Source organism: Mauremys reevesii, linkage group 8, assembly GCF_016161935.1.
Source record: "Mauremys reevesii isolate NIE-2019 linkage group 8, ASM1616193v1, whole genome shotgun sequence".
Lineage (NCBI taxonomy): Eukaryota > Metazoa > Chordata > Testudines > Geoemydidae > Mauremys > Mauremys reevesii.
The window spans coordinates 43,799,782-43,827,625 of NC_052630.1; the positions used below are offsets into that span (position 1 = coordinate 43,799,782).

At 50.1% G+C, this 27,844-nt stretch overlaps 1 protein-coding gene across 3 annotated transcripts; it reads right to left on the bottom strand.

Annotated features, from left to right (window-relative positions):
* Positions 1–22: 22 nt before the first annotated feature.
* On the bottom strand, positions 23–27,783 carry LOC120370265 (flavin-containing monooxygenase 5-like). Of its 3 annotated transcripts, XM_039484695.1 has the most exons (9): positions 27,643–27,783; positions 26,913–27,218; positions 25,116–25,304; positions 24,509–24,671; positions 20,789–20,931; positions 6,820–7,019; positions 5,286–5,638; positions 4,583–4,655; positions 23–2,683 (listed from the first exon to the last, which is right to left on the bottom strand). In XM_039484695.1, exons 2-9 carry the CDS (start codon positions 27,045–27,047, stop codon positions 2,338–2,340), a joined length of 1,602 nt encoding a protein of 533 aa, XP_039340629.1. In that variant the 5' UTR covers positions 27,048–27,218; positions 27,643–27,783; the 3' UTR covers positions 23–2,337. The 3 variants fall into 3 exon arrangements, 2 of the variants coding, with proteins under 2 accessions (XP_039340629.1, XP_039340628.1); XM_039484694.1 differs by lacking the exon at positions 27,643–27,783 and having other exon boundaries at positions 26,913–27,474; XR_005583673.1 differs by lacking the exon at positions 27,643–27,783 and having other exon boundaries at positions 2,652–2,683; positions 5,437–5,638; positions 26,913–27,470.
* Positions 27,784–27,844: the final 61 nt, after the last annotated feature.

A 27,844-nucleotide genomic window follows, 5' to 3' on the forward strand; every position in this document is an offset into this window, starting at 1 on the left:
AATATAGCTAGTAAGTATCTGCAGGGCCGCCTTTTACCAAAACCAAGAAAGCATTTATTAGTCAACTGGAGAACATCAATAAAGAGTCCACATTAGAATGGTAAAGCAAAGTTTAAGTCCAAGTATGTATTGGCCAAAGCAATTGCCCTACTGTTCCAGGGCCTCCTTTCAGCCTCTCTCTGTCATGTGTGTCTGTCCTGGGCAGCAGCAAATAGAGTGTGTCTTAAGTTAATACCTGGCCCTTGTGGCTCCAGAAGCAGCTGTGCTGTGGTCATATGTTCAGCTTCCTTGGCAGCCAGCCATTGAAAGTTAATGTTCAGTTGTTGGGGCTTCTGTTGACTCTCCAGAGACCTCCATTCACCTGTGTTGATTCCAATCAGTTCTAGGCAGGCTTATGTGATCTACAACCAACTCACTCCCTTGTCCCCAGGGAGAAATTAACCCCTTCATACTCAGGGGGAAGCAATGCAAAATGATTGGGTAAGTTGAGTCACACCTATTGTTCATAAGAATATTCCCACAATTCCCACACTTGTACTTTGTATCAATCTGGGGCAAGATAGTTGAAGAGGAATGAAACCGAGAACTTCAAGGGCTTGCGCTTCTGAGTGGGTTTCAAGGTGTCTTTGTGAAGATCATTTATCAAAAAGGTCAAAAAACACGGGTGTTCTTATTTGAGCCTCAGCCTGAGCATAAAGTGGTTTGACTTTGTGGGAAATGGCACAATCTCACAAAGATGTCTTTTCATTATATTCAAAAGCAGCATTGCGTGTATCATGCTGCCAGGATGGACAAAAGCTTCCCTTGCTCTCCATTGCTGTGCCAAGGGATGCATGCCCTGCCTCTAACTGATGCCGCCCCTGGGGCAGCCCCAGCAATTGACAGGATTGTGCCTGAGCTGGGAACCTCACAACACCTGGTATGACACCATCTACTGAGATCACTCTGGCTGGCAATGGTCCTTAGTAGACTAAGCATGTTTTATGATGTCAATGAGCCACTTTGTTTCCTCAAAAAATCTCAGACTCTTATCATCCCTCCTTTGTCACAGATAGGCGTGAACGAGGGTGGGCATGAGCCATCACACACAAAGTATATGGTTGGTAGCTGTGAGCACCACATGACAAGCATTGTAGGCACACCAACTATTAGAGACCGACACTTTATGGGGTTCCCTGGGAAGGACACATGCAAGGATCACACATTAACAGAGAGGTTTACTTGGTCAGGCTGAAGTAATGGGAGTGCATTCAGAAAAGCAGACCAACCAAATTAAACACAATTAACAGATCCAGATAACAATAGCAGTGAGACTTTTGCTTTAGCTTTGCTTGAATCGCTGTGTGCTGCTGAGACAAACCTACTCTGAGCCAAAGTCCTTCCTAGACAGGGATTCTGTGGTCTATAGAGCTCAGACCCTTCCCTCTACTCAGGGCTCCATCTCTTCCGTGTGAGAGGCGCCGAGTCCTTACCCAGCCCTAACTCAGGCCAGGCTCCAAGAGCTTCCCCTGCTCCCCCAGGGCCCGAGGGCTGCTGCCTTCCATGACACCCTTGTCCCTAATTCCACCCTAAAGTGACTTGTAGCCCCTGCCAGCGTGGGACTGTAGATGCACCTCCCCTAGGGAGAAGCACAGCATAGCGACTGAGCCTGCCTGCCTGCTGGAGAGTGCACACACAACAGTGACGGACAGACTGGGCCCTGGGTTGCTCGGTGGAGGGACCATGGGACCCAAGAGAGCACCTGAGGGGAAGCTGTTTTTCTCAGCTACATGGAGAGGAAGCCATTTTCTGGCTCTCTCAGTCGGAGGTTTGAAATTGACTTGGAGCCCTGCTCTGATCCAGGACACTTAAGCACCCAGAAGCTGCGGCAAGCATAAGAGTTAGAAGACAACAGAGCCCACAAGCCCCTTCTGCACTTGAGGCTGGGGATCAGCAATGGCAATGGCTCGATTCACCAGGGACACCAACCAGCTAACTATGAAGCTGCCAACATTGATGCCAGACTGCCTCTCAATCTCCAGTCACACTGCCTGAACCGGGCCAGTGGAGACTTTGGAAATGGTTGGGGATTTCTCTTATTATATCACTTGTTGTGAGGTTCAAAAACAGGGCTTGAATGGGACTTAACAGGCCTTGTGTACCCTTACTGCAGATTTTGCATCTGCATTAGAGCAAGTTTACTCTACATAGAAGACAGGCTCTCGCCTTGTTGAGATAGCTGACAACAGAGGTGCCCACCATAGTCCAGTCAGCCCATATGAATGCAAAGGAAAGAAGGGAAACCATGAATTGGACTCACAGCTTGAAAAATGACACTTGTCAGAGGGGGAAAAAGGACTAAGGAAAATAAGCAAAAGTTACAGCAATTAAAGCAACAATGAGAAAAATCTGAAGGTAGTAAGGCACCAAGGCACCTGTATAATCATCTAGGACTCTAGTTTTCAGAGGTTTAATGATCCGTTCTCTCTGGGTCAGGATGGCTTTCCTGGCTCCATCCCATTTCCCTGGCCCTCTCAGGCGGTACTGGTATGGCGTGCAGGGGCCAGAGAAAACCTCCACGGCGAGCTTTGGATCCATGAGGAAGAGAGACAGGAGTTTGGGCTTGACTCCTGCCTGGCAGGCCACTTCATCCATGTATGGGATGTAATCCACCTGGATGGTATAGCGCTGGCTTTTCACATACCTGAAACGAGAAAGAAGTGCAGATGTCTCTGGAGTGTGGTCAAATGGAGACTGCACTGACCAGGAAATGACATTCCTGAGGGATAAGGAGCTTCTATCCCTCTCTGAAATGTGAGGAGAAGGAGATGCTGATGTACTCTTGCACCTTTGGAGGCTGGATTACTCCCACTCATTACAAAGATTAGAGCTGCTTTCTGTTCACTGACTGTGAGAAATTCACCCCTGCACAGACTTCCCTTGAGCCATAATTGGGACACAACTGGCACGTTGATCTTGTGTGTGGGATGGGGATGAGTTTCACTTCATTCTCCTTAGAAGAGCTGGATACATTCTCTAAAGCAACTTTGGCCTCAGACCTTACTCTGTCTTCTACTTAAAATCTTTATCTAGAGCTTCCCCAAATTATTCAATCCTCTGTATTTAAGTAGAATTGAAGGGCCAACACTCCTGAAAGTTAAGTTGCTACACAATACTGAGGAGTGCTTAACAGCGAAGTAAAAGGGCTGGAAATTAACACCCAGCCATCCAGAGTTGTCAATACTTGTAAATTTAGCATGAGTTGTGTGATATTCTTAGGATTTGGGGTTTAAAGCTTTTTATGACCTCATGATTGAGAGTTTGATGTGAGCAATTTTTGCTATTATTCAATATATCTGCCTTCTTCCATTATTTTCAGTGTGACTGAAGCCAAAGAATGCCCTCAGTCAAGATGGCCACTGTAGCAGGGTGGTCCCCTGCTCCTGCCCTTCGGGGCTTAAAACAGCCCAGGAGAGGGCTGTAGCTGGGGCAAGAAGCCTGGGCTGATTGGGAGAAAGCAGGCCCAGCTGTGGCCAGGTCCCAATCAGGCCCAGCTGGCCCCTATAAGAGGCAGTGAACCAGGAGTCCAGTCAGTCTCTCTCTGGCTGTAGAGGGAAAAGGGCCTGGCTGTAGGGAGCTAGACAAGGTACCTTGAATGGAGCAGGGCTAGGGAAAGGCAGAGGACCTGGGGGAGATCCTGCCTGGAAAGCCCCAGGCTGCCACCTAGCATTAGGCCAAGAGGTACTGGGGGTTGCAGGGGGCAACCCAGGGGCAGGCAAAGGCAGCAGGTCCAAACACCTTTGCCTATGATGAGTGGCTGATACTGCAGTCTGCCCCAGTGAACGGGGGCTAGATGGAGACTGGGCAGTAGCCAATACTGAGGCAAAGTGGGGATAGTGGGGTGGGGGTTCCCCTGGGAGGGGGAGACCCAGTTGAAAGAGGCACCGGGGTCGTGGGAGGAACATGAAGACAGGCGGATCACTGGCCTGCAGAGGGCGCTCCAGGCTGGAAATTGAGCTAATTCCCAGAAGTCACCAGCAGGAGGTGCTGCAGGGGTGAGTTCGACTCCTCTACAGCCATTGTTCCCCTTCCAGATTTCTCAAGTGGTACAGGCTGCTCCCAGTAAAGAGGTTCAGCATGTCTAATCCCACTCCCAGTGAAGGCAGCTGCCTCTGTGCTGAAAGGGCAGCAAATAGACAAGAAAGCTATAGGGAGACAGGGGAATGTGGGATGCAGGAGGGAGAGAGAGAGGAATAAGTGGTGGCAGCAAGGCGGAATGTGAGGGATAGAATTCTGTAACAAGAAAAAGGGAAGAATATATGGGGCAGATGGATAAACCTACTCACACGGATCATTTCCCCTTGTTTGGGGTTCAGTAGGACCCTGCTTCTTACACGCTTTGTATTAACACACACTTCCCTGGGAGACCTAGAGGATGCGTGCATGAAATGCAAAGTTTGTTGGCTAAAGGTCCCCATGGGGATAAAGGGAGGCAAAAAGTGAAGCAGGGAAATAGGCAGAAGTGGTGGTGGTGGGGGGAGCTGATTGCCCTGCTGCCTTCCCAGCATGCCCAGTGGTTACTGATTCACATAATAGTTCCTACCGTTTTGCCATTTCCTCTCTCTTCTGTGCAATATCGGCCATCATGTTGCTTGCTGAAGGCAATCCGCTCAGCCCTAGGAAAGAGAAGCCCAAAAGTCAGAAGGGAGATCCATGAGGTGCTCGCAGACACAGAGGCAACAGCTCCTGGGCAATAAGAGGAACAAAGAAAAGGAAAAGAGCATTGTTTGTGCCTCCTCTCTCTTCCTCTGCCCCCTAGAGAGTAACAGCTCTTGAACTCTCAGCAACACCTCCTGCCCCCAGGAAGGCTGAACATTCAGGGGCGGCGCTGGAATTCGAAAGGCTGGGAGTGGGTGAGCAAAGGAGAGGGCGTGAGCAAAAGTGCAAACTAACTGCAGCCAAAGGGTAAGAGAAAGCTAGCCAGACTCCAGCACCAACAAAGAGGGAGGGTGCAGGAGTACACAGAGAGCAGAGCTGGAAATGATCTTTTTTGGGGAAGTGACAATTTTCACAGAAAGCTTCCAAAATAAAAAAAGCAGGCCTCTATGTGTCACAAAGAAGCAAAGAACATAACCAGGTCACCTTTCAGTAGGAAGACAGCAGATGAAAGACAGAGAGCAGCGGAAATGTTGCAAGATGGCAGGTTGTCCACCTGAACAGCACTGGCTTTCGGATTTCCTTGGAAATGTCTGCGCTTTCACTGCCCAGCAGGCACTAGACTATTTCCTGCATTTTGGTTCACGTACCCTTGAACACACGTGTCGCCCAGCGACCCTGGAGTTCGGCAATGGGCATGATGGCCCCCAGTGGCTGGATGAGGCCAATGAAAGCCAGAGTTGGCTTCTCCAGCTGAGGAGGGAAGACAAATTTATACAGGGAGACCTGGTTTTTGATCACTTTGGCAAAATCCCCAAGGAAGGGGAAAGAGAAGCTGTATCCCATAGCGAAGACAACCACATCAATGTCCTCCTCTCTGGTGCCATCTTCAAAGATGGCGCTGGTTTCGGTGAACGCCCTGATGTTTGGTTTTACCAGCACCTTGCCCGAGATGATGCAGTTTGGCAGGTCGTCGTTGATGGTTGGGTGCTGGCTGAAAAGCCTGAATGGCAGAAAGGAAATACAAGAAATGTGAAGATCTCTTTGGGCAGGAGGTGACCTTCCTCAGGGCAGGAGGCTGCCAGGAGAAAAGAGAACTATTTCCTCCCACACAATGTGCTAGCATTGCAACTGGAAGCCATGGGAAGGACACATCAGGTTATTCAGTCTGTTCTGCTGCACATGCAGGATCACTCCATGTAAGGAATTCTATTGCTTTGTCCAGTCTATGCATCCACCACTTCCTCTGATAAACTGTTTTTGTTCTGTGTTTGTCCAGCATCTTGCACCATGGGATCCTGGTCCTTGAGTAGGCCTCCTTGGTGCCACCACAAATCAATGAATAAATAACAACAAACAGTTCCCTGGCCTAACAGCTTGCCATTTGCAAGTTCTTTCAGGTACTCAGCTTAAATTATCTCTTTTTTATGCCCTGTCTACACTAACACCTATGTCAGCAAAACTTTTGTCACTCAGGGGTGTGAAAAAACACCCCCAGCAATGTAAGTCTTGCCAGCATAAGCGCTCATGTGCACAGCGCTATGTTGGCAGGAAAGCATCTCCTGCCAACCTAGTGATGGCTGCTCGTTGAGCTCGTTTTACTATATCAATGGGAGAGCTCGCTCCCATCGGCATAATGTGGCTACATGAGTGATCTTACAGCGGCACAGCTGTAGCGGTACATCTGTGCCAATGTAAGCTTGTAAGTGTAAACATGCCTTAATGATGTCATCTAGTACCATTCTGTTTACTCCCACATATCACACAAAATAACTCTTCCTCTTCCTTGGCATTTACATCCCTCAAGGATATTTTTAACCTGAGGGATAGGCATGTTTTAGAGGGCAGCAGTGGGAATAAGAGTTGGGCCCCAGGTGAGGCAAATGCTGACCGATTTGGCATAGCAGCAGCAGCGAGAGCTGGGCCCCAGGTGATGGACAGAGATTGACTGGGGGGAATCTGGCACAGCAAGGGACTGAACCCAGGCCCTAGAGACTTGAGCTGCAGGTTTGCCTGAGATCTTACATTCTGTCATGGGGCCTGAAGCTCTGCCCCTCTCTCCAGTGCTTGACAGGCCTCAGCTCTCCACTCTCCTGCGGTGGTGGGAGGGGGAGCGGAATGAACATGACCCTTCCCCTCCTGGCTCCACAGCCCGGAGAAAGTCTCCTGATCTCCCCAGCTCACCTGTGCGCAGGCTGCAGACCATAGATTGCATGGTTGAATTTTGCATTCAGTTTCTTCTCTGCAAAGTAGTTAAGCAGGGATAGAGGCACAATGCGCCTGAGGAATTCCACATAGCGAGTGATATAAATTGTGTCCATGGGGTACCCTTCTTCTCCAATCCGACCAAGTATCCATGCACCTCGCCTGGTGCTAAGGAAAACCTGAAAGGGAGAGAAACAGGAGCTGTTGGAAACCACAGGCCTTTGAGTGACTTGCCAAGAGCCTCTTTGGCTCAGAGCCATTCTCATGAGAGTGAATGGTTTACATCTAGTTGTGTTTCTTTATGATTTCCTAATAAGAGCTTTGTCACACATCTGTCCATGGTGCAGCACCCCCTTTCGGGGCTATATGGGGAGTGCACACACACAAATCCAATATTCCTACCCTAGCGGGTGCTGCAGGGTATGTCTTTCTAGCGGGCCAGTACTTAACCCTCTGGCTGAGGTCTTTTGGTTGTTTCTTCCCCTCTCAGGCGAAACAACTCCGTCAGCAGTCATCAAACTAGGTTCAACACAAGAAAGGGAAAGGAAAGTCTGTAAGCAGCTTCCTCCAGGGTATGGGCCTCTGACTTCAGAACCCCCTGAAATGTCACTGTCCATGTCAGAGGTCACTGGGTTCCAGTGCAAGTCTCAGTCTTTCCCCCCTTTTAGCTCAGGGATCTGCACCCTCATTCTGCGAGGGCAGGGGCTCTGCAGGCTATCAGCCTCCTCTCCAGGGCCAAAGCAGCTCAGCCAGTTCCCTTCCCAGGGTTGCCCTCCATCTAAGTGGAGTTCCTTCCTTTTAACTCCTGACCCAATTTGCAGTTGCGGTGGGGCAGCCCAAAGCAGCTCCTTAACCCCTTCCATGCTAGTGCAGGGTTTCTATACCATGTCACAAGCTTCAGTAGTAACTTACTATTATTAGAAATGAGGTATTTAAGCATATTAATTATTTTAAACAAAAAGATGTTCCCTGCCCCAATGGAACAACAGGTGGAGACAGGCTGACAGACAGGGGAGCAGAAAGAAATGATGAGACAATGCTAGTCAACCTGCTGGGAGGTGGTCTCAGCACACTGGCTGCCTAACCATTTGAACTATCTTACTGACGAGCACAGCGGTTGATCATTGGAGATGAATGCTTGGCTGCCCAGATGGCATTGTTGGGAGAGCTTTGGCTTCCTCAGTGATGGAAGGCTGCTCTGGGAAGAAGGTCTGCTGGGAAGAGATGGAGTCCACCTGATTAAGAAGGGGAAGAGCATCTTCACACACCAACTCACACAACCTAGTGAGGAAGGCTTTAAAGTAGGTTCAAAGAGGCCAGGTGACAAAAGCACAGGTACACATAAAAGAAGGTGACCTTAACAGAGAGCTAGATGTTGGGGGAGGGACATGGAAAGTTACCATAGGGTCATACAAACAACAAGAGGAAAATCAGTGGGTGAATCTACTCAACATCTTAGATGTCTATATACAAGGGGTATGGGGAATAAACAGGAAGAACTGGAAGTATTAGCACATAAACTAAGTTTTGACAATTGGATTCACAGAAACTTGGTGGGATAAATCTCATGACTGCAATGTTGGTATAGAGGAGGATAGTTGTTCAGGAAGGATAGGCAGGGGAAAAAAAGGAGGAAGTTTGTTTGAGATCCAGAAAGACGTGGGAGGCAGATCATTTGAAAGTATCTGGGCAAAGATAAAAGGGGAAAAAATAGGGATGACATCATGGTAGGGGTCTACTCCAGACCACCAAATTAGGAAGGGGAGGTGAATGAGGCATTTCTAGAACAAATAGCAGAAATATCCAAAACGCAAGACCTGGTAGTAATGGGGGACTTTAACTTCCCAGAAATCTGTTGGAAAAGTAATATGGCAAAACACAAAGCATCCAATAACTTACTGGGGACCTATGTTCCCTCTAAGCTGTGCGGCCGCCCAAGAGCCAATCAAGTGCCGTGCACTTGATTAGCAGAGCCCTGTACATCCAGCAATGTGTGTTCAGGTGCCCCTGCCCCTGCTGCTCTGCAGCTACATTGCTCCTGCCCTCTGCCTTGGAGCCCCTGGCCAGCAGCTCCCGGGACCTTCCTGCTTGCTATGCAGAGTGGAGGAGGAACCAGGGGGCACTGATGTCAGGGTGTCCCCCTTCCTCACCCAAGTACCTCATCTCTGAAGAGCAGGGTTGGGGGACAGGGCTCAGGAGTGGAAGGGAGCTGGTGGTAGCTGCTGCGGTCTGAACAAGCCTGCCGGTGAGTGCCTGTGTCCTTAAAGAGACAGCGCATGGTCTCTCATATACTTTCCCAGCAGCCAGCACACATACACACTGTCTGTGTCTCATACCCACCATCACACACACACTCAGTCTGTGTCTCCCGCACACACACACTGTCTCTGTGTTTCTCTCTCTCTCTCTCTCTCTCTCACACACACACAGTCTCAGTCTGACACACATACTCTCTGTCTCTTTCACACTCACCTCCCAACACATACTTGTGTTGCTGTTGTTACTTCTGGGTACTTCCTGCAATGCACATATATTCTCTATAATTTTATTCTTTCAAAGTGCTGTTATTTTAGTTTTTGACTGGTCTGTGCATTTCAGAATTTTATTTCTCTCATGTTTAAATTCAGTTCTTTGAGTAGTGAGTTCTAAAATGCCTAATATGTCCTGGCTGCAGTAATTATCCCTATGGTAACTTTTTTAAAATATATATTATATCTAGGCTTTTTGTTTCTACTGGTGGCTCACATCATCTCAATATTGATGCACATAACAAAATTCATTCCACACATGGATGAAAAAAATTAGAGAGAACATTGTTGGGGACAGGGGCGGCTCTAACCATTTCGCCGCCCCAAGCACGGCGGCACGCCGCGGGGGGCGCTCTGTTGGTCGCCGGTCCCGCGGACGTGCATGCGGAGGGTCCACTGCTCCCGCGGCTCCGGTGGACCTCCCACAGGCATGCCTGCGGATGCTCCACCGGAGCCGCGGGACCAGCGGACCCTCCGCAGGCACGCCTGCAGGAGGTCCACCGGAGCTACCTGCCGCCCGGCAGAGCACCCCCCGCAGCATGCCACCCCAAGCACGCGCTTGGCGTGCTGGGGTCTGGAGCCGCCCCTGGTTGGGGACACCTTTTTGTTTCAGAAAGTGGAGGAAGTAATTGGGGGGGGGGAGCTATTTTAGAGTTGATTCAGACCAACAGGGAGGAATTGGTTGAGAATCTGAAGGTGAAAGGCAATTTGGGTGAAAGTGATCATGAAGTGATATATTTCATGGTTCTAAGGAAAGGAAGGAGTGAGAACAGCGGAATAAGGACAATGAACTTCAGAAAAGCAGACTTTTAACAAACTTAGAGAACTGGTAGCTAGGTACCCATTAAAAACATAAAACCCATTATGTTTTTTGCACTTATTTGTTAAATTAGTACTCTTCGCCTGCAAAGTACTCCTAAATACAGTCCTTGAAGGACAGCTGCTTTTTACTTTGGATTTATGCAAATAGATGACAGATGCAGCAGGGTCAGGGTCCCCACGCAGTGGGGCTCGGGGTTGGGGTCCCTGCCACCCACCTCGCACCCGGCACTCTGCTCCTGGCCCCACTCTGTGGAGAGGTCTCTGGGTGGAGAGCACTGGGCATAGGGGTTTGTGGGGGGAGTTAGATGGGGGGCACTGTGGTTCTCAACCTGCGGCCCACGTAACACTTTGTGGGCTGCACACGCGGCCCACAATGATAAATAGGTTGAGAACCACTGATATAAACACATTTTTAATATATGGTACAAGAACACATCTTTGTAAAGATAAGGAGGGGACGATAGGATAATGGATGAGGATGTTTTGTTTGAACTAGCAGGTACAAGGATAAGGATGGAAACTAACAACACCTGGAGTCAGGGCCGGTGCAAGGATGTTTTGCGCCCTAGGCGAAACTTCCACATTGCGCCCATCCCTGAGCTCCCGCCCTGAGGCGCCGTCCCTGCGGCAGCTCCCCACCCTCCACCCTGAGGCACCCCCCCGCCCCAGCTCACCCCTGCTCCGCCTCCTCCCCGAGCACACCGTCGTTGCTTCACTTCTCCCGCCTCCCAGGCTTGCGGCGCCAATCACGGCGTGCTCGGGGAGAAGGCGGTGCAGGGATGAGCTGGGGCGGGGAGTTCCCCTGCGTGCTGCCCCCCCGTTATTTGCTGCAGGTGGCCCTCCCCGCGCTCCCCTGCCCTAGCTCTCTCCGCCTAAATGCCGGCGATGACCGGGGCAGCCGAAGATCTGGCCGCCGCGGTCGCTGCTGAAGAAAATGCCACCCCCCAAATCCTAGCGCCCTAGGCAGCTGCCTAGGTCGCCTAAATGGTTGCACCGGCCCTGCCTGGAGTGTAATACATAACTTGTTTGTATCACTGTATAAAAGGAGAACTCATAGGAGGGACATCTTTGTGCTGTCCTAGGAGCAGCATCCTGGTGTGCTGATTGAACTGGTACCATTGTCACAGGCACATGTTAGTGTATCTGTAGCTCCTATGGGGCACTAGTACTGTGGGATTGTGGACAATAAATGTGGCCAAGCAGCTTCGCCACCAAACTGAGCCTGTGGTCTTTCTTATGAATAACATCAAGCAGTGACGGATTAGCTACTGGGCAAACGGGGCCCATGCCCAGGGCCCCCTGCCAATTGGGGGGCCCTGGAAAAATGGGTGCCCCTGTGCACTGACCCACTCTGCCTGCCCGGTGCTTCTGCCAGGGAGTGTGGTCGGGGCGTGGGGGCTTGCCCCGCTCCACCCAGCACTCCTGCCGATCCGAGCAGGGCAAGCCCCCGTGCCCCAACCCCATTTCCCTGGCAGGAGCGCAGAAGGGTTGGGAGTGGGGACTGCAGGTGGAAGGGGTGGGAAGGGGCCCCCACTTGCTCTGGCCCAGGGCCCCACCAAACCATAATCCGCCTCTGACATCGAGGTCTGCTGAATCAGCAGACTGCACTCCCTGCTAATGCAGCTAACATGGGGGCTCCAAGAACAGCTGCATTAGCAGCCTTAACAACACTCCACAGCACTAGTAACAGTCAGTTATGATTAGTTATGGAATACTATGATGAGTCTGGAAACTGTTGCAAGGGTGGTATCTTCGCGTCTGACTACTTCTGGGAAAGTAGTCCATTATAACCAGATGATCATGTCTTCAGGGTGAATGTGTCAATTCTGACTTTGTCCTGTGGAACTGCGAGTTGTTCTTGTAGTATCATTGGTTCTTTCTGCTGGGAATCTCTGTACTTCTGATATGTTCCACGCCTGCTCATCATCTCTTCAATGTCACTGCTCATTTGTGACCAGAATACAACTTCTCTAGCTCTCCTTTTTGATTTGGTCATTCCCAGGTGCCTTTCGTGTATTGGATTCAATATTCTCCTTCCCATCACTGTGGGAACCATGACCTGTGTCCCCTTTCAGCATGCTCCTGAGAGCGCTGACAATTCATTCCTTTAGTGGAAATATACAAGTGTGCAGTGCTGATTTTTTTCCTCCTTTACTTCTTGTATCACTGTTTGCAGCATTTAGTCTTTAGCTGAATTCACATCAATGTTTATTCCTTGTTCCAGATCATCAGCCTGTGAACTGACAGATGGAGCATTTGCAGGTGGAAGCCCACTGCTAAAGGACTTTCCCCAGCCTAAGGGGAGAATCCACAAAGTCCAGGATCTCAATTAATTACAGGGGACAACTAAAGATAGAACAGGTTCTAGGGCTAAATCATAGAATATCAGGTTGGAAGGGACCTCAGGAGATCATCTAGTCCAACCCTCTGCTCAAAGCAGGACCAATCCCCAGACAGATTTTTACCCCAGTTCCCTAAATGGCCCCCTCAAGGATTGAACTCACAACCATGGGTTTAGCAGGCCAATGCTCAAACCACTGAGCTATCCCTCCCCCCTTATCTGAAGGGAACCTGATGGGGACACTGAGCAGAGAACCCCGGACAGCGCCCACTGCTCCTCGAAAGTGTCAAGGGAGCCAGCGGACACCACCCAGAAGAACTCCACCTGGATGCGTGAACAGAGGGAGGATCAGAAATAGGCCCTGAAGTCGCAGGAAACCCTGTCAGCCAACCTCCTCTCTCTGGTCTTGTAGATGGCCATTTTGGCCAGTGCTAGGAGGAGGCTGACAAGGAGGTCCTGGGACTTGGTGGGGCCACAGATGGGGAGTGCATAGATAAGGAGGTGAGGGGAAAAGTGCAGCCAAAAATGTAACAGGATGTTTAAGAGGAGCCAGAATAGGGGCTGCAACCTGGCGCACTCCAGATACACATGCGCCAGGGTCTCCCACATGCTGCAGAAGGGGCAGGTCTCTGGCATGGGTGAACTGCGCCAAGAAGACGCCCGTGCTCACGGCTCCGTGAAGGAGCCCCCAACTAATATCCCCAGCGGGCTTCGGGACCAGGGTGGAATATAGGCTGGCCCACCGGGGTTCCTTACCCTCCAGAGGTGGCAGAAGGTCCCACCACTTCATGATGGGATGGGACATGAGGGTGAGGACATGAAGGGTGTGGAGCACAAGCGTATACAGATGTTTCCTTGGCGTGGTCTGGAAATGAGCTGGCTGCAGTTCATTCAGCCGGCTCACGGTGAAGGGGTGGGATGGCTGGGTGGGGCCATGAGGCAGGGGCCCAATGAAAAGATCCGGGGGGCCTGGGGTGGAGGGTGGGTGGGGCATGTCCTCTCGTAGGACCCGGTTGAAGAAGACCCGAGCAGTGGGCAGTAAAGCAGCCCTCACCTCCTGAAGTACGCGCTGGGGAGTACGAGGTCTGGGGATCCCCATGCGCCGAGTGAGTGTCAGGGGGTCCAGCTAGTCTCCCCGGTCGTAGTCCAGGAGGTCTCCAACTCTGGTGACTTCTGCCAGGGCCAACCTCTGGTGCACCGCGGGGGACTCCGCCACCTGCACACGGAGCTGGGGGTTGTGTAGCAGGAGCTCTACGAGGAGATCCACCCCCTTGGCAGCCGCCATGGACCTGGTGGCCGAAACCAGTTTCCAGGTCCGGAGGAGGTCCTGGTAGAAGGCTGGCAGCCCGGAGAGGTCTCGCAGAAGACCGCTCCAATAGAGATAAAGGAGCTGCCAGTCGTATTGGAGCCCTTGGAGGTGGTGCAGGAAGGCGTGCGCCAGCACTCTCCATGCCGGACTACCTGCACCATAAAGGAGCTTCTGCAGGGCCTGGAGGCGGAAGACATGGACCTGAGTGCGTAGGCACTTCAGGCCCGGCCCTGCTCTCCCTCCTGAGGGGCAGGTGGAGGACCCCTGCAGAGACCCAGTGCGTTCCTGGCCAAAAGAACTCCAGAATCACCGTCCAGAAGTTGGCCAGGAAGCCCGGGGCCTGGACCAGGGTGTTGAGCTGGTACCAGAGCATGGACAGGACTAGCTGATTGAGCACCAGTGCCCTCCCTCGGAGGGAGAGGCACCGGAGGAGTCCTGTCCATTTCCGGAACTGCTCTGTCACCCTTCCCTCTAACCCGTGCCAGTTCTCCGGCGGAGATGGATGCGTGGCAGAAAGGTAAATGGCGAGATAGAGCAGCGGACCCGCGCTCCACCAGATGGCTTGAAGCGTGGGTGCAGGAGTCTGGTAGAAGGAAAACACACTGGATGAATAGTTTTCTGTTTCCTGAGTGACCAGGGCAGGGGCTACCCCAGAGCAGTCAGGAAGGTGCTAGAAGCAATTATGTCAGGCAGACTCCATAAGACACCTGGAACCAATTAAGAACTGATGAGAAGCAATCAAAGGAAACAGGCTAATCAGATCACTTGAAGCCCATTTAGAACCAGCTGGGACTAGTTTAAAAAGAAGCCCCTTCAGCAAGGCTTGCTGGTAGTAGCTGGGAGTAAGAAGGTGTGTTGTGGGAAGACTGGGAGAAAGAAGGTACGCAGTGAAAGACCTGGCAGAACAAGCGTGGTCAGGTACCAAGGAAGTGCTAGGAGGGGTCATTTGGGGAAGTAGCTCAGGGAAGGGCTATAGCTCTGGTAGAAGGAAAACTACCTGTTTCCACTGCCAATTAGGGTCCCTAAGCTGGAACCTGGAGAAGAGGGCAGACCTGGGTTCCCCCCCCCCACACACACAAATGCTCCCTGAGAATGAAGACAGGGACTAAAGAGGGTTCTTACACCAAACCCGCTGACTGGCCAATGATGAAGGTGACTCAGTAAGCTGTAACTCTTGTCTCTATGAGAGGAGAGAGGCTACATTGAGGGTCACAGCAAACCTCTGAGGCAAACCCTTACTGCCCAGAAGTGCAGGATGGTACACATGATAATTCTGTATTTTCGAAAGCAGCCTGTCTCAGTGGTTCTTCGCAAAGTTCCTTTTTGTGAATCGCAATCAGTAGTTTCAGAGGGGTAGCCATGTTTATGATCAGTTTCTGCTTTGAAGCATTGAGAAAATCACTGCAGCTGTCATATTCCTTGAGGCACAGGAGACACAACCAGTTAGTTCTATGACACTGTAATAGTACTGCTCCCACCCTCTTTTCAAAGCATCTGTGGAGAGTCTGATACTGTCAATAGATCAAAAAACTGCAGCACTGGAGCTGATATCAGAATGGGCTTTCGTGTTTTGGCATCCATGCTCATTCAGTGACCTTTTGGCGGAGGTGTCTTAGATGAGTTGTGGAAGCTACATAATTAGGCATGAACTTCTTGGCATAGTTCCTAGCAGCCTTTGAATTCCCCTTTTTATCTTCAGGTCTTGACATGTTCAGTATTGTCCAAATCTTTGTTTCATTGGGCAACACTCCCATTGAGGTCAGTCTGTCCTCCCAGGTACGTTATCGCCAAGATTTGAAATTGACATTTGCCTTAATTAAGTTTAAGGTTATTTGCTCTCACAATTTCCAATACTCTCTTCACTTGTTCCTGATATTCAACAGCAGTGCTGCCCAAATTAGTGTGCCCTCAGGCTACACTTTCACGCCTGCTAGGGCCTCTCACATCTGGCTCATGTTCTGCAGGCAAACATATTCTGAAAGGAAATCTTAGGAAGCAGTATCTACCAAATGGTGTGTTGAAAGTATAAGTCAGTAAGTTCGCAGATGACACTAAGCTGGGGGGAGAGGTAGATACATTGGAGAGTAGGGATAGGGTCCAGAGTGACCTAGACAAATTGGAGGATTGGGCCAAAAGAAATCTGATGAGATTCAGCAAGGACACATGCAGACTCCTGCACTTAGGACGGAAGAATCCCATTCACCGCTACAGGCTGGGGACTGACTCGCTAAGCAGCAGTTCTGCAGAAAAGGATCTGAGGATTACACTGGATGAGAAGCTGAATGAGTCAGCAGTGTGCCCTTGTTGCCAAGAAGGCTAACGGCATATTGGGATGTATTAGTAGGAGCATTGACAGCAGATCGAGGGAAGTGATTATTCCCCTTTATTCAGCACTGGTGAGGCCACACCTAGAATATTGTGTCCAGTTTTGGTCCCCCCACTTCAGAAGGGATGTGGACAAATTGGAGAGAGTCCAGCAGAGGGCAACGAAAATGATTAGGGGGCTGTGGCACATGACTTACGAGGAGAGGCTGAGGGAACTGGGGTTATTTAGTCTGCAGAAGAGAAGAGTAGGGGTGATTTGATAGCAACCTTCAACTACCTGAAGGGGGGTTCCAAAGAGGATGGAGCTCAGCTGTTCTCTGTGGTGGCAGATGACAGAACAAAAAGCAATGGTCTCAAGTTCCAGGGCGGGAGGTCTAGATTGGATCTTAGGAAACACTATTTCACTAGGAGGGTGGTGAAGCACTGGAATGGGTTACCTGGGGAGGTGGTGGAATCTCCATCCTTAGAGGTTTTTAAGGCCCGGCTTGACAAAGCCTTGGCTGGGATGATTTAGTTGGTGTTGGTCCTGCTTTCAGCAGGGGGTTGGACTAGATGACCTCCTGAGGTCTCTTCCAACCCTAATATTCTATGATCTTGGAGCTCTCAGTGTCCAAGGGGATCTGCCAAAATCCTGATGATGCATCTAATTTTCTGAAGAATTTGGCTCCTGCCATCTCAGACAATATTTTACTTCTTGTGGGCAAGTAGAAATGTTCTCTTTATGTTTTTGTTCAGTTGCTTAAGGTCCATGCACAGCTGTGGTCCCTCTCCCTTTTTCTCTATGATTTCTAAGGACTCATCCCAATCTGATGGTCTTCTGTTCTCCAAATAATACCATCTGCCATGAGATGCAGAGATGCAGAAAAGGGCTGCTAGGATGATCCGAGGAATGGAAAACCTGCCTTATGATAGGAGACTCAAGGAGTTTGGCTTGTTTAGCCTAACCAAACGAAGGTTGATGGGGGATAGGTTTGCGGTCTAAAAATACAACAGAGGGATAAACACCAGGGAGGGAGAGGAATTATTTAAGTTCAGTGCCAGTGCTGACACAAGAACAAATGGATATAAACTGCCCATCAACAAGTTTAGGCTTAAAATTAGATGACATCAGAGGAGTGAAGTTCTGGAACAGCCTCTCAAGGGGAGCGGTGAGGGGGAGAAGGAGGGTAAAAAAAAAAATACTGAGCCTGATAAGTTTATGAAGGGGATTGTATGATGGGACTGCCTATAATGGCAGGTAACCAATCAGCAACTGCTAGTAGCAAAAATCCCCAATGGCTGGAGATGGGACACTAGATGTGGAGGGCTCTGAGTTACTACAGAGAATTCTTTCCCAGGTGTCTGGCTGGTGGGTCTCATCAACATGCTCAGGATCTAACTGATCACCATATTTGGGGTAGGGAAGGAATTTCCCCCCAGGTCAGATTGGCAGAGATCCTGAGGGTCTTTCACATTCCTCTGGAGCATGGGGCACAGGTCACTTGCTGGTTTGAACTAGAGCAAATGGTGGATTCTCTATGACTTGAAGTCTTTAAATCCTTATTTGAGAATTTCAGTAACTCAGCCAGAGGTTAGGGGTCTATTACAGGAGTGGGTGGGTGAGGTTCTCTGGCCTGGAATGTGCAAGAGGTCCAACTAGATCATGATAGTCCCTTCTGGCCTTAAAGTCTATGATCTCTTCTTCTAGTATCTTTCTTAAAATTGTGGAACTTTTCATGTTGCCACTGTCTCTGTATCTTCTCTTAACCTTATCTTGTATGTTAGTGTGAGACACCCATTTCCTGTGGATACATCGTTATATGATGCTATTAATACTTTCATATCTGGTCCTTATTGCCTTTCTGTCTCTCTGTGGCATACATCCTCATAATGAGACCAAGCCCTTTACACATGTGTAGGCCGAAGATGGTTGCTTGCCTCTATGTACCACCACAAACTCTTGTTTTATCATCTTCCCTTTCTATTAAGTGTCAGCATGCACTCTCCCAACACTGGAATTGTTCCTCCATTATAGTTTTTCAGAGACACTTTTGACTCTTCCACTTTTATGGTCTGCTTACGTCTTTCTATTTCAGTTTCTGTTACTACATTTACTTATGCCCCAGTATCTATCCTGTATGTCCTATAAGTAAGGCTATATTTTAGTCATGGGTATTTTTAGTAAAAGTCATGGATAAGTTGCGTGCAGTAACCAAAAGTTCACGACCCGTGACCTGTTTCTCACTTGTATTATATACCCCTAACTAAATCTTGGTGGGGAGGGGGGAGTGGCCCGGGGTGCCGTGGGTGCTGGGGAGGGGGATGGCCCGGGGACACCACAGGTGCCGGGGAGTGGGGGAGTTGGCAGGGCTGGCAGGCTCCCTACCTGGCTCTGTGCCTCCCCAGAGGCAGCGACATCCCCCTCCCTCAGGTCCTAGGCAGAGGTGTGGCCAGGCAGCTCTGTACATTGCCTCTGCCCCGAGTGCCGGCTCTGCAGGGACAGTGCCTACAGGCCGGAAGCAGTGCACAGAGCTGCCTGGCGCCTCCGCCTAAGAGCTGAGGGAGGGGGGATGTTACTGCTTCCGGGGAACCCCCCTCCAGGTAAGTGACATCCAGAACCCTTACCCCCTCCCACCAGGGGCGGCTCTAGACCCCAGCGCACCAAGCAGGCGCTTGGGGCGGCCGTTTCCTGGGGGGGTGGCATTTGGCTCCGGTTGAGCTCCCGCCGGCATGCCTGCGGCAGGTCCACCGGAGCCCGGAACGAGCGGACCTGCCGCAGGCATGACTGCGGCGGGTCCCGTCTTCCCGCGGCTCCGGTTGAGCTCCCGCAGGCATGACTGCGGCAGGTCCGCTGGTCCCGGGCTCCGGTGGACTTGCCGCCGCCATGCCGGCGGGAGCTCAACCGGAGCCGCGGGAAGACGGGACCCGCCGCGGGACCGGGGAAGGGCGGCGCAGCGCTCCGCGCTGCTTGGGGCAGCGTGATTTGTAGAGCCGCCCCTGCCTCCCACACCCCAACCCTGAGCCCCCTCCTACACCCAACTCCTGCTGCTGCTGGGGGAGAGGGGTGCAGTGGCCTGAGACTGCCTCAGCAGCAGCTAGTGCAACTGACCCAGGGGTTGCCTGAGCTGCTCAGACGACCCCTGGGCCAGCCGCACCAACCGCTGCCGAAATCATGGAGGTCCCAGAAAGTCACAGAATCTGTGACCTCCATGACAAACTTGCAGTCTTACATATAAGTGGCTAACTAAAATGTGCACAAATGGCAATCTTTTGAGTTTTCAGCCTCTTCCATTACTGTACTTAAGAATAGAACTTCTTCTTCAGATGATATAGTCTCATTATATAGTGATTATAACATTATTTACATTCCACTAGTACGGGGTAGGCAACCTATGGCATGCGTGCCAAAGGCGGCACGTGAGCTCATTTTCAGTGGCACTCACACTGCTGGGTCCTGGCCACCAGTCTGGGGGCTCTGCATTTTAATTTAATTTTAAATGAAGCTTCTTAAACATTTTAAAAACCTTATTTACTTTACATACAACAATAGTTTAGTTATATATTATAGACATATAGAAAGAGACCTTCTAAAAACATTAAAATGTATAACTGGCACGTGAAACCTTAAATTAGAGTGAATAAATGAAGACTCGGCACAGCACTTCTGAAAGGTTGCTGACCCCTGCACTAGTATATCTGGACAATGTTAAACAAAAGCCATGAAAGTTAGACATTTTTAAATCAGCAGGTCCAGGTAACTTGCATCTAAGAGGTTGTACAAGTCCATCTAGGACCCCGGTTGTGTATTCATGCAGCTAGACAACTGTGCTGCTGCGGCTCCATTGCTATAGTTATTCTAGCTAGATCAAAGGTAGCTGAGGTATGTCTACTGTGCTGCAGTCACACCTCTGATTGCAGGGCAGGTATAACCTTAGAGGCAGGCATTTGCCCTGACAAACCATGTCATAAGCATAAGCATGTACTTGTGAGCAAATGCCTATATCTGTAGTGAAATGCCTATGCCTTCTCCCTAGTTGCCATTAAGTGCCTGCAGATCACAAAGAGGGTGGGTGTTATGAACTGTGTCCGGGGCACACGTTCCATCCCCAATAGAACTGGAATTCAATGGTCATTTTGTTGGGATCAACATTGACTCAGAGGCTTGCTGGCCTTGCTCACTCAGGTTGCGGGGTGTTTTAGCAGATGGTAACCCCTGTAACACAGCAGGTGTGGGTTCTCAATTCAGCATTCCCCCAGGGTGGGCTGTAGGCCTGATGTCTCTGGCAGGGTCCCTAGGCAAAGCAGAATGGGGACGAACTTTGATGCATAGCAAATTGAGCAAGTCTGCATGGGTGGGCCTTCCAGATCTGCTCCCCATTCCTCACTGCCCTCTCTATTGCCCAGTCTCCTGGCACACCATTGAAATCAATGGGAATTCCACATGGGGGTCAAACGCAGGAAGTGGAAGATTCCCCCAGTGTGGATTGGAGAGGGGAATGGGGCCCTGAGTATGGCTGCACTCTGGAGGGGAAGTATAGCCATGGTGGGGAACAGCACTCAGCTGCTGAGTCAGCAGAAGTCATACAGTGATCAGCCACAACATTCTGACCATTCAGTGGTGTAAAATAATTCTCTAAACCAAACCTGATCTGCGGTGTGGCTGAGCTCCACTGCCAGGTCTGTTCCCGAATTGCCAATGCCGATCACAATGACTCTCTTCCCCGAGAACTCCTGGGGCTTCTTGTAATCCCGGCTGTGGAAGTAGCGGCCTTTGAACTTTTCGATCCCTGCAAAGAAGAAGCGGAGCATTTGTGGGTGTGCCCCATGCCTCCTGCATTGTTCTGGGGGTCTGAGATTCCAGGAAATAGTAGGACTGCAAGGGTCTGCAGCATTCCTTGTGCCTTGGGCAGGAGTGACACACAACAGTTAGACAATCTATGGGTACGTCTACACTACAGGATTATTCCGATTTTACATAAACTGGTTTTGTAAAACAGATTGGATAAAGTCGAGTGCATGCGGCCACATTAAGCACATTAATTCGGTGGTGTGCGTCCATGGTCCGAGGCTAGTATTGATTTCCGGAGCGTTGCACTGTGGGTAGCTATTCCATAGCTATCCCATAGTTCCCGCAGTCTCCCCTGCCCCTTGGAATTCTGGGTTGAGATCCCAGTGCCTGATGAGGCAAAAATCATTGTCGCGGGTGGTTCTGGGTAAATGTCGTCACTCATTCCTTCCTCCGGGAAAGCAACAGCAGACAATCATTTCGCGCCCTTTTTCCCTGGATTGCCCTGGCAGACGCCATAGCATGCAACCTTGGAGCCTGTTTTGCCTTTTGACACTGTCACTGTATGTGTACTGGATGCCGCTGACAGAGGCGATACTGCAGCGCTACACAGCAGCATTCATTTGCTTTTGCATGATAGCAGAGACGGTTATCAGTTGTTCTGTACCGTCTGCTGCCATTGTAAATTGGCAATGAGATGACGGTTATCAGTCATTCTGTACTGTCTGTGGCTGTCACGGGTGCCCCTGGCTGAGGTCGGCCGGGGGCGCAAAGACAAAAATGGGAATGACTCCCCGAGTCAATCCCTCCTTTATGGTATCTAAAAATAGAGTCAGTCCTGCCTAGAGTATGGGGCAAGTGTACTAGAGAACCAGTGTATCAGAGAACCAGAAAGCACAGCCACTCTGTGTCAGATCCTGCAGAAATGATGAGCTGCATGCCATTCACGGGGGGTGCCCCTGCAACAACCCCACCTGTTGCTTCCCTCCTCCCCCAACCTTCCTGGGCTACCGTGGCAGTATCCCCGCCATTTGTGTCATGAAGTAATAAAAAATGCAGGAATAAGAAACAGTGACTTGTTAGTGAGATAAAATGAGGGTGATGCAGCCTCCAGCTGCTATGATAGTCCAGGCAGGACATTAAGCGGTGTGGGGGAGAGGAGCCCAGCATTCCGCTGCTATGATAGTCCAGGCAATACAGAATCTTTTCTTTACACATGAAAGGAAGGGGGCTGATGGAACTCAGCCCCCAGTTGCTATGATGAGGACAGTTACCAGCCATTCTGTACCATCTACTGGGAATGACCAGGAATCATTCCAATTTTTACCCAGGCGCCCCCGGCCAGCTTCACCTGAGGCCAGCCAGGAGCACTCACAGGCTGATGATGATGACGGATAGCAGTCATATTGTACCATTTGCCACTGGGAAGGGGAGGGGAGCAGATACTGCTCTTCACTGCTGCAGCATCGCGTCTACCAGCAGCATTCAGTACACATAGGGTGACATTGAAAAAAGTCAAGAAACGATTTTTTTTCCCTTTTCTTTCACATGTGCGGGGGAGGGAGTAAATTGACGAGCTATACCCTGAACCACGCCAGACTATGTGTTTGAACCTACAGGCATTGGGAGCTCAGCCAAGAATGCAAATACTTTTCGGAGACTGCTGTGGACTGTGGGATAGCTGGAGTCCTCAGTACCCCCTCCCTCCCTCCATGAGCATCCATTTGATTCTTTGGCTTTCCGTTACGTTTGTCACGCAGCACTGTGTCGCCTGGAGATTTTTTTCAAATGCTTGGGCATTTCGTCTTCTGTAACAGAGCTGTGATAGAACAGATTTGTCTCCCCATACAGCGATCAGATCCAGTACCTCCCATACGGTCCATGCTGGAGCTCTTTTTGGATTTGGGACTTGATCGCCACCCGTGCTGATCAGAGCTCCACGCTGGGCAAACAGGAAATGAAATTCAAAAGTTCGCGGGGCTTTTCCTGTCTACCTGGACAGTGCATCCGAGTTCAGATTGCTGTCCAGAGCGGTCACAGTGGTGCACTGTGGGATACCGCCCGGAGGCCAATACCGTCGATTTGCGGCCACACTAACCCTAATCTGATATGGTAATACCGATTTTAGCGCTACTCCTCTCGTTGGGGAGGAGTACAGAAACCGATTTAAAGAGCCCTTTATATCGATATAAAGGGCCTCGTAGTGTGGACGGGTGCGGCGTTAAATCGGTTTAACGCTGCTAAAATCGGTTTAAACGCGTAGTGTAGACCAGGCCTATGAGTGTGTAAAACTGAGTCAAAATGCCTCCTTGGTACATGTGATGTCATCATCCTGCTTGTTCTCCAGCCAAGCACAGAGTGCCCCAGGAATAGACAGGGACCCCTTGATTTCCAATGCAAGTGACAAGCAGGAAAAAAAAATCTTTAAAAACTCTTCCAGGACTTTTAATGAAATGAAGCAAATGAGGGCAGAAGCCAAGAGTTTCCCCCTCCCACTTTGTAGGTCACCTTTAAAGCTGGATTGCACAAGGAAACTGGGCTGTGGATGACATTCCTCCGGAGGTCTAATATGCAGCTGGATTTGGTTCTGGATTTGCTTTTCTTTGCTCATAACCTCTTCAAGCGCCATCTTCATTTTAACCCTTGTGACCACATGGACCAAGGAACTTTTGTTTGAGAATTTGGAAATTTCATTTTAAATTTTTAACTTATTTTTCATTTATTCATTTTATTATTTTTACCTTACTTCATAAATTCCCAATAGTAATATTGCATAATAGGACATCACGGTTAAAATATTCCATTTTCATTTAATCTGTTATTTTTAAAATTGGTAAGGGCAGGTACTATTTAGTAATGATTGAAATACTTTATTTCCTTGATCATAGGGCCTTTGGTTTGTGTCATAATTGAAATGTGAAACTATTAATTTTCAAAATCTCCTGTGAAATGGAAATTCTGAGTTTTGACCAGCTCTAATGCTGCCTCCAGGACAGAACAGGGCATCCACTAGGAGCCTCTGCAGAACTGCCACTGTCTCCATCAGGAAACCCCTCTGGTCCCAGGCCACATGAGGGGATGGAGGGACTGGAACTAGAACATAACATATGGAGATGCAGAGAGACTTAAAGGGTTTAGTTTCAGAGGGGTAGCCGTGTTAGTTGGTATCAGCAAAAACAACAAGGAGTCCTTGTGGCACCTTAGAGACTAACATGTTTATTTGGGCATAAAGTTTGGTAGGCTAGAGCCCACTTCATCATATGCATGGAGTGGAAAATACAGGAGCAAGTATAAATACATGAAAGGACGGGCGTTGCCTTATCAAGCGTGAGGTCATTCTAATGAGAAAAATCAATGAACAGCAGGATACTAAGGGAGGAAAAATAACTTTTGAAGTGCTAATGAGCGTGGCCCATTTCAGACAGTTGACAAGAAGGTGTGTGAGGTGGAAATTAGTATTGGGGAAATCAGGCTTAGGTTTTGTAATGACCCAACCACTCCAAGTCTTTATTCAGGCCTAATCTTATGGTGTCCAGTTTGCAAATTAATTCCAATTAACGTTGCACTCCGCGTCCTACCTGGGAAGGAGTCCAGTGGCAGATGAGCGTTGGTGTGATGGCCAGTGCAAACCATGACCCCATCAAAGATGGCTGACTCCTGCTTCCCTGCCGTCTCTGTGACAATGTCCCACTGGCCCGTGGTGGAGAAATCTGGGCGTTTTGTCACACTGACCACGATGGTCTGGAAGGAAAAGGGCACTCAAAGCTGGCACCAGGGAATTTCATCCATTCCCTCAGAATGGAGACCTTGACACTAACTTCCTCCCCATGCCTGAGTCAGCAACCCGGCCAGGAAGCACAAGGCCAGCGCACAGCTGGGATCAGCAGGAGGAGGCCAACTGGGCTCTGCTGGGTTTTGCCTCATGGCCTCTGTGGGCTCACTGGCTCCCACAGGGAATGGGGCTGCAGCGGCTCCTCGGAGCTGGGCTGTAACTTCCGCCAGGCAGCCCCCAGATGAAACGAGGTCCCAGAACAGCTCTTCTGGTTCTCCCTGTTTCATGAGTGTGAGATGTTTCCTCATGGGGGAGGTGGGGGGGGGAATTCTTTCACTAGACCTTGCACACCTGTGCATGCACTCTCTCTCTCTCTCCCCCCTTCCCCTGCACACTGTGCCAGCTCTCCTCACCTTGAAGCGAATGTATTTCAGAAGGTCGAAGTGGTCGGCGTACATACGGAAATACTCCATGATTTTGGAGTTGTGCATGTAGTTGGGGAAATCGGCTGGGATGGGGAAGTCACTGAAGCACATCATCTCCTTGGAGGTGTTGATAATGACAGATTTGTAGATGCTGGCCCTGCCCTCTTCGGGATTCTCCTGCAGGGAGCAGGAGAACATTATGAGTTGTAACATTAACCATGTGAACTCCCAAAGAACTAAAGTTCTACAAGTTAAATAGCCAGAATTACTGACTCCATCTGCAGCAGCTGAGGTGACAATCATCTTTCGAGTGTGTCTTGTCATGTGATGTTAGCCTGGGGTGCAGTGGCATTTCTTTAAATGTTCTTTAAATCCCCTCTGGGGATGACAAATAAAACCGGCAGGAAAAAGGAGATCATATGATCACCTTGAACTTGCAAGAATCCTAGGAAAACCTAAATCACAGTGAATTTAGGAAGGGATAATAGAAAATAGATGGCTGGCTGGAGTCATTTCTAACATATAGAATTACTGGCACTGGTTTATAGTCCTTCTTGAGATAAACTACATCTTCCTCAACGTGACTTATATTTTCTTAACTATTTGACTTTTATGCCAGGTGCCTAAATCACATGCAAGACCAAGAGACTGTAGAAAGAATCAAAGGTGAATTTTTTACCTCATGGAGACTAATGTACCTGAATTTTTTCTCTAGGTAAATGCCTAGTGAAGACCAGGCATGTTATTTTGGCCATGAGTTTAACTCAATCCCTGGAGGGGGCAGAGAGCTGTTTAACTCCTAAGAAAACTGAAGTTCCTGGTCTTCACTGTTTTATTACCTCAAGTTTGTGCTGTTTACCTCAGAGTAACTCTTTTTCCAGCAGTGAAGACAAGGCCTAACTTGGTGAAGTGTAAAGCTGGTTGGGGCAAGGTAAACAGGGACACTACCCCCAACAGGAACATGCAGGGTTGCCACCTGCAGGTTTCATCACAAGACATAATCTTTAATTCCTGGAGACTCCAGGACAATCCTGGAGGGTTAGAACCCTGGGGACACTGCCTGAACTAAGACTCCATTAGGTTATTTGCTAGTAGGGAAAACTCACCATAAACATCATTGTGGGCAAAGCTCAGAGGAAACTGGGCATCAGAGAGTCTAAGCTGAAGTAAACTTCTCTGAGCAGGAAGGGGGGCAGCAGAAGCATGGTAGACTGTGTATGTTAAAGCCAGAGGGCGTCTCTTTCAACTCGCACATTCTTCCAGGTCTGGTGCACATTAGTTACACCTCTGCAGGATCCCTCACACATTGGTAAGGGCCTGATCCAAAGCCCCTAGGGTCAGTGGAAAGATTCCCGTTGACTTCATTGGCCTCTGGGTCAGGCCCGTAGCAGGTGCACACAGGCCTAAGGGAACCTGAAGCCTGGTCTCTATGACAGTGTTTATACAAACTCTTCCCCCATGGCTAGAACCAGCTCAGCAGCACCTGGTGCAGGTGGAGCTCTGGCTGCAACAGCCTTTTTCAGTGCTGGAGCTCCTGTGGGGGCTAAGTGCAGCACAGCTGAACTGGTGTTAGCAGCGCTGGGGATGTTTGTACAGCTCCCTAGCATGGTAAGGCTGTGGTGGAGTCTGACACATGGCTACTGGCCCTGCATTGTTTTGCTCCTAAGCAGAGGTTGGAGCATGCAGAGAAACGCTCCTAGAGAACGTTCCCCCGGGGGAAAGGCTGGAAACACTTTCATTTCCACCCCACCAAGCGAGTCAGGACTGAGAGAAACTCGGACCCACCTCAAATCTCCAGAGCCCTCCAATGTCGCCGCTTCTCTCGAAGCAGGTGGGCTCCAGCCCCTCGTCCAAGCAGCATTTAATGGAGCTCAGTCCACAAACGCCAGCTCCAATAACTGCAACCCTCTTCTGTGCCATGCTGTCTGGCCTCAGAGTGCTTTACCAGCCCCTGGGAGAGGGGAAACCTCGGCCGTATCCCCGCTGGTGCAGTTCAGAGCTGGAGGAATTGCAATCACTTGCCGACTCCGAATGAAGGAGCAGCTTGAGTCAGGGCTGCAATCTGATCGGGCTGTCTGAGGCACTGAATTCCTGGAAAGGGAGGATCAGAGCAGGGGTGGGACCACTTCTGGGCTTCTCTCTTGCTGGAAATGCAGCTTGGCTCAGTTGCATAATAAAGTAATTGCTACACTAGCAGACAGGATTCACAGGGCTCCTGCAGCCACCCTGCCACACGTCAGCCCCTGCGCACCCTCCCCAGGAAGGGCTCATTTCCCCGATCTAACCATGCTTAAAATATTCTGAAAAAAAATGGGGGCTCTGTCACCGCCACCCCATTTACTCATCCTCTCACCCTGCAATTAATGCTTCATCCATTCCCCAAATAAATCCTGTCTCCTCTAGGTCCCCCATCAATTCTGCCCCCACATCTGTTCCGCCTCTCTGACCCCCCCATCAATTGTGCCCCCAGCCTGCAATTAAGTGTGTCCCACTCAATTCTGCTCCCCAGCCACACCTCCGCTCTGCTTGCTGCTCCGGGGGCTCTTTACCCCGCCTGCCCAGGCCAGGTGCTGAAGTGGGGAGGGGTGGGGTACAGAGACACTGTCCTAGCCCTATTGCTCACAGGATGGGGAGTAGGGGGCACAGCCGCTGCGTCCCTCTGCTCCTCCTCCCCCCTGTGAATGCAGTGTGGGCTCCTAAGGGGAGGTGTGAGAGCT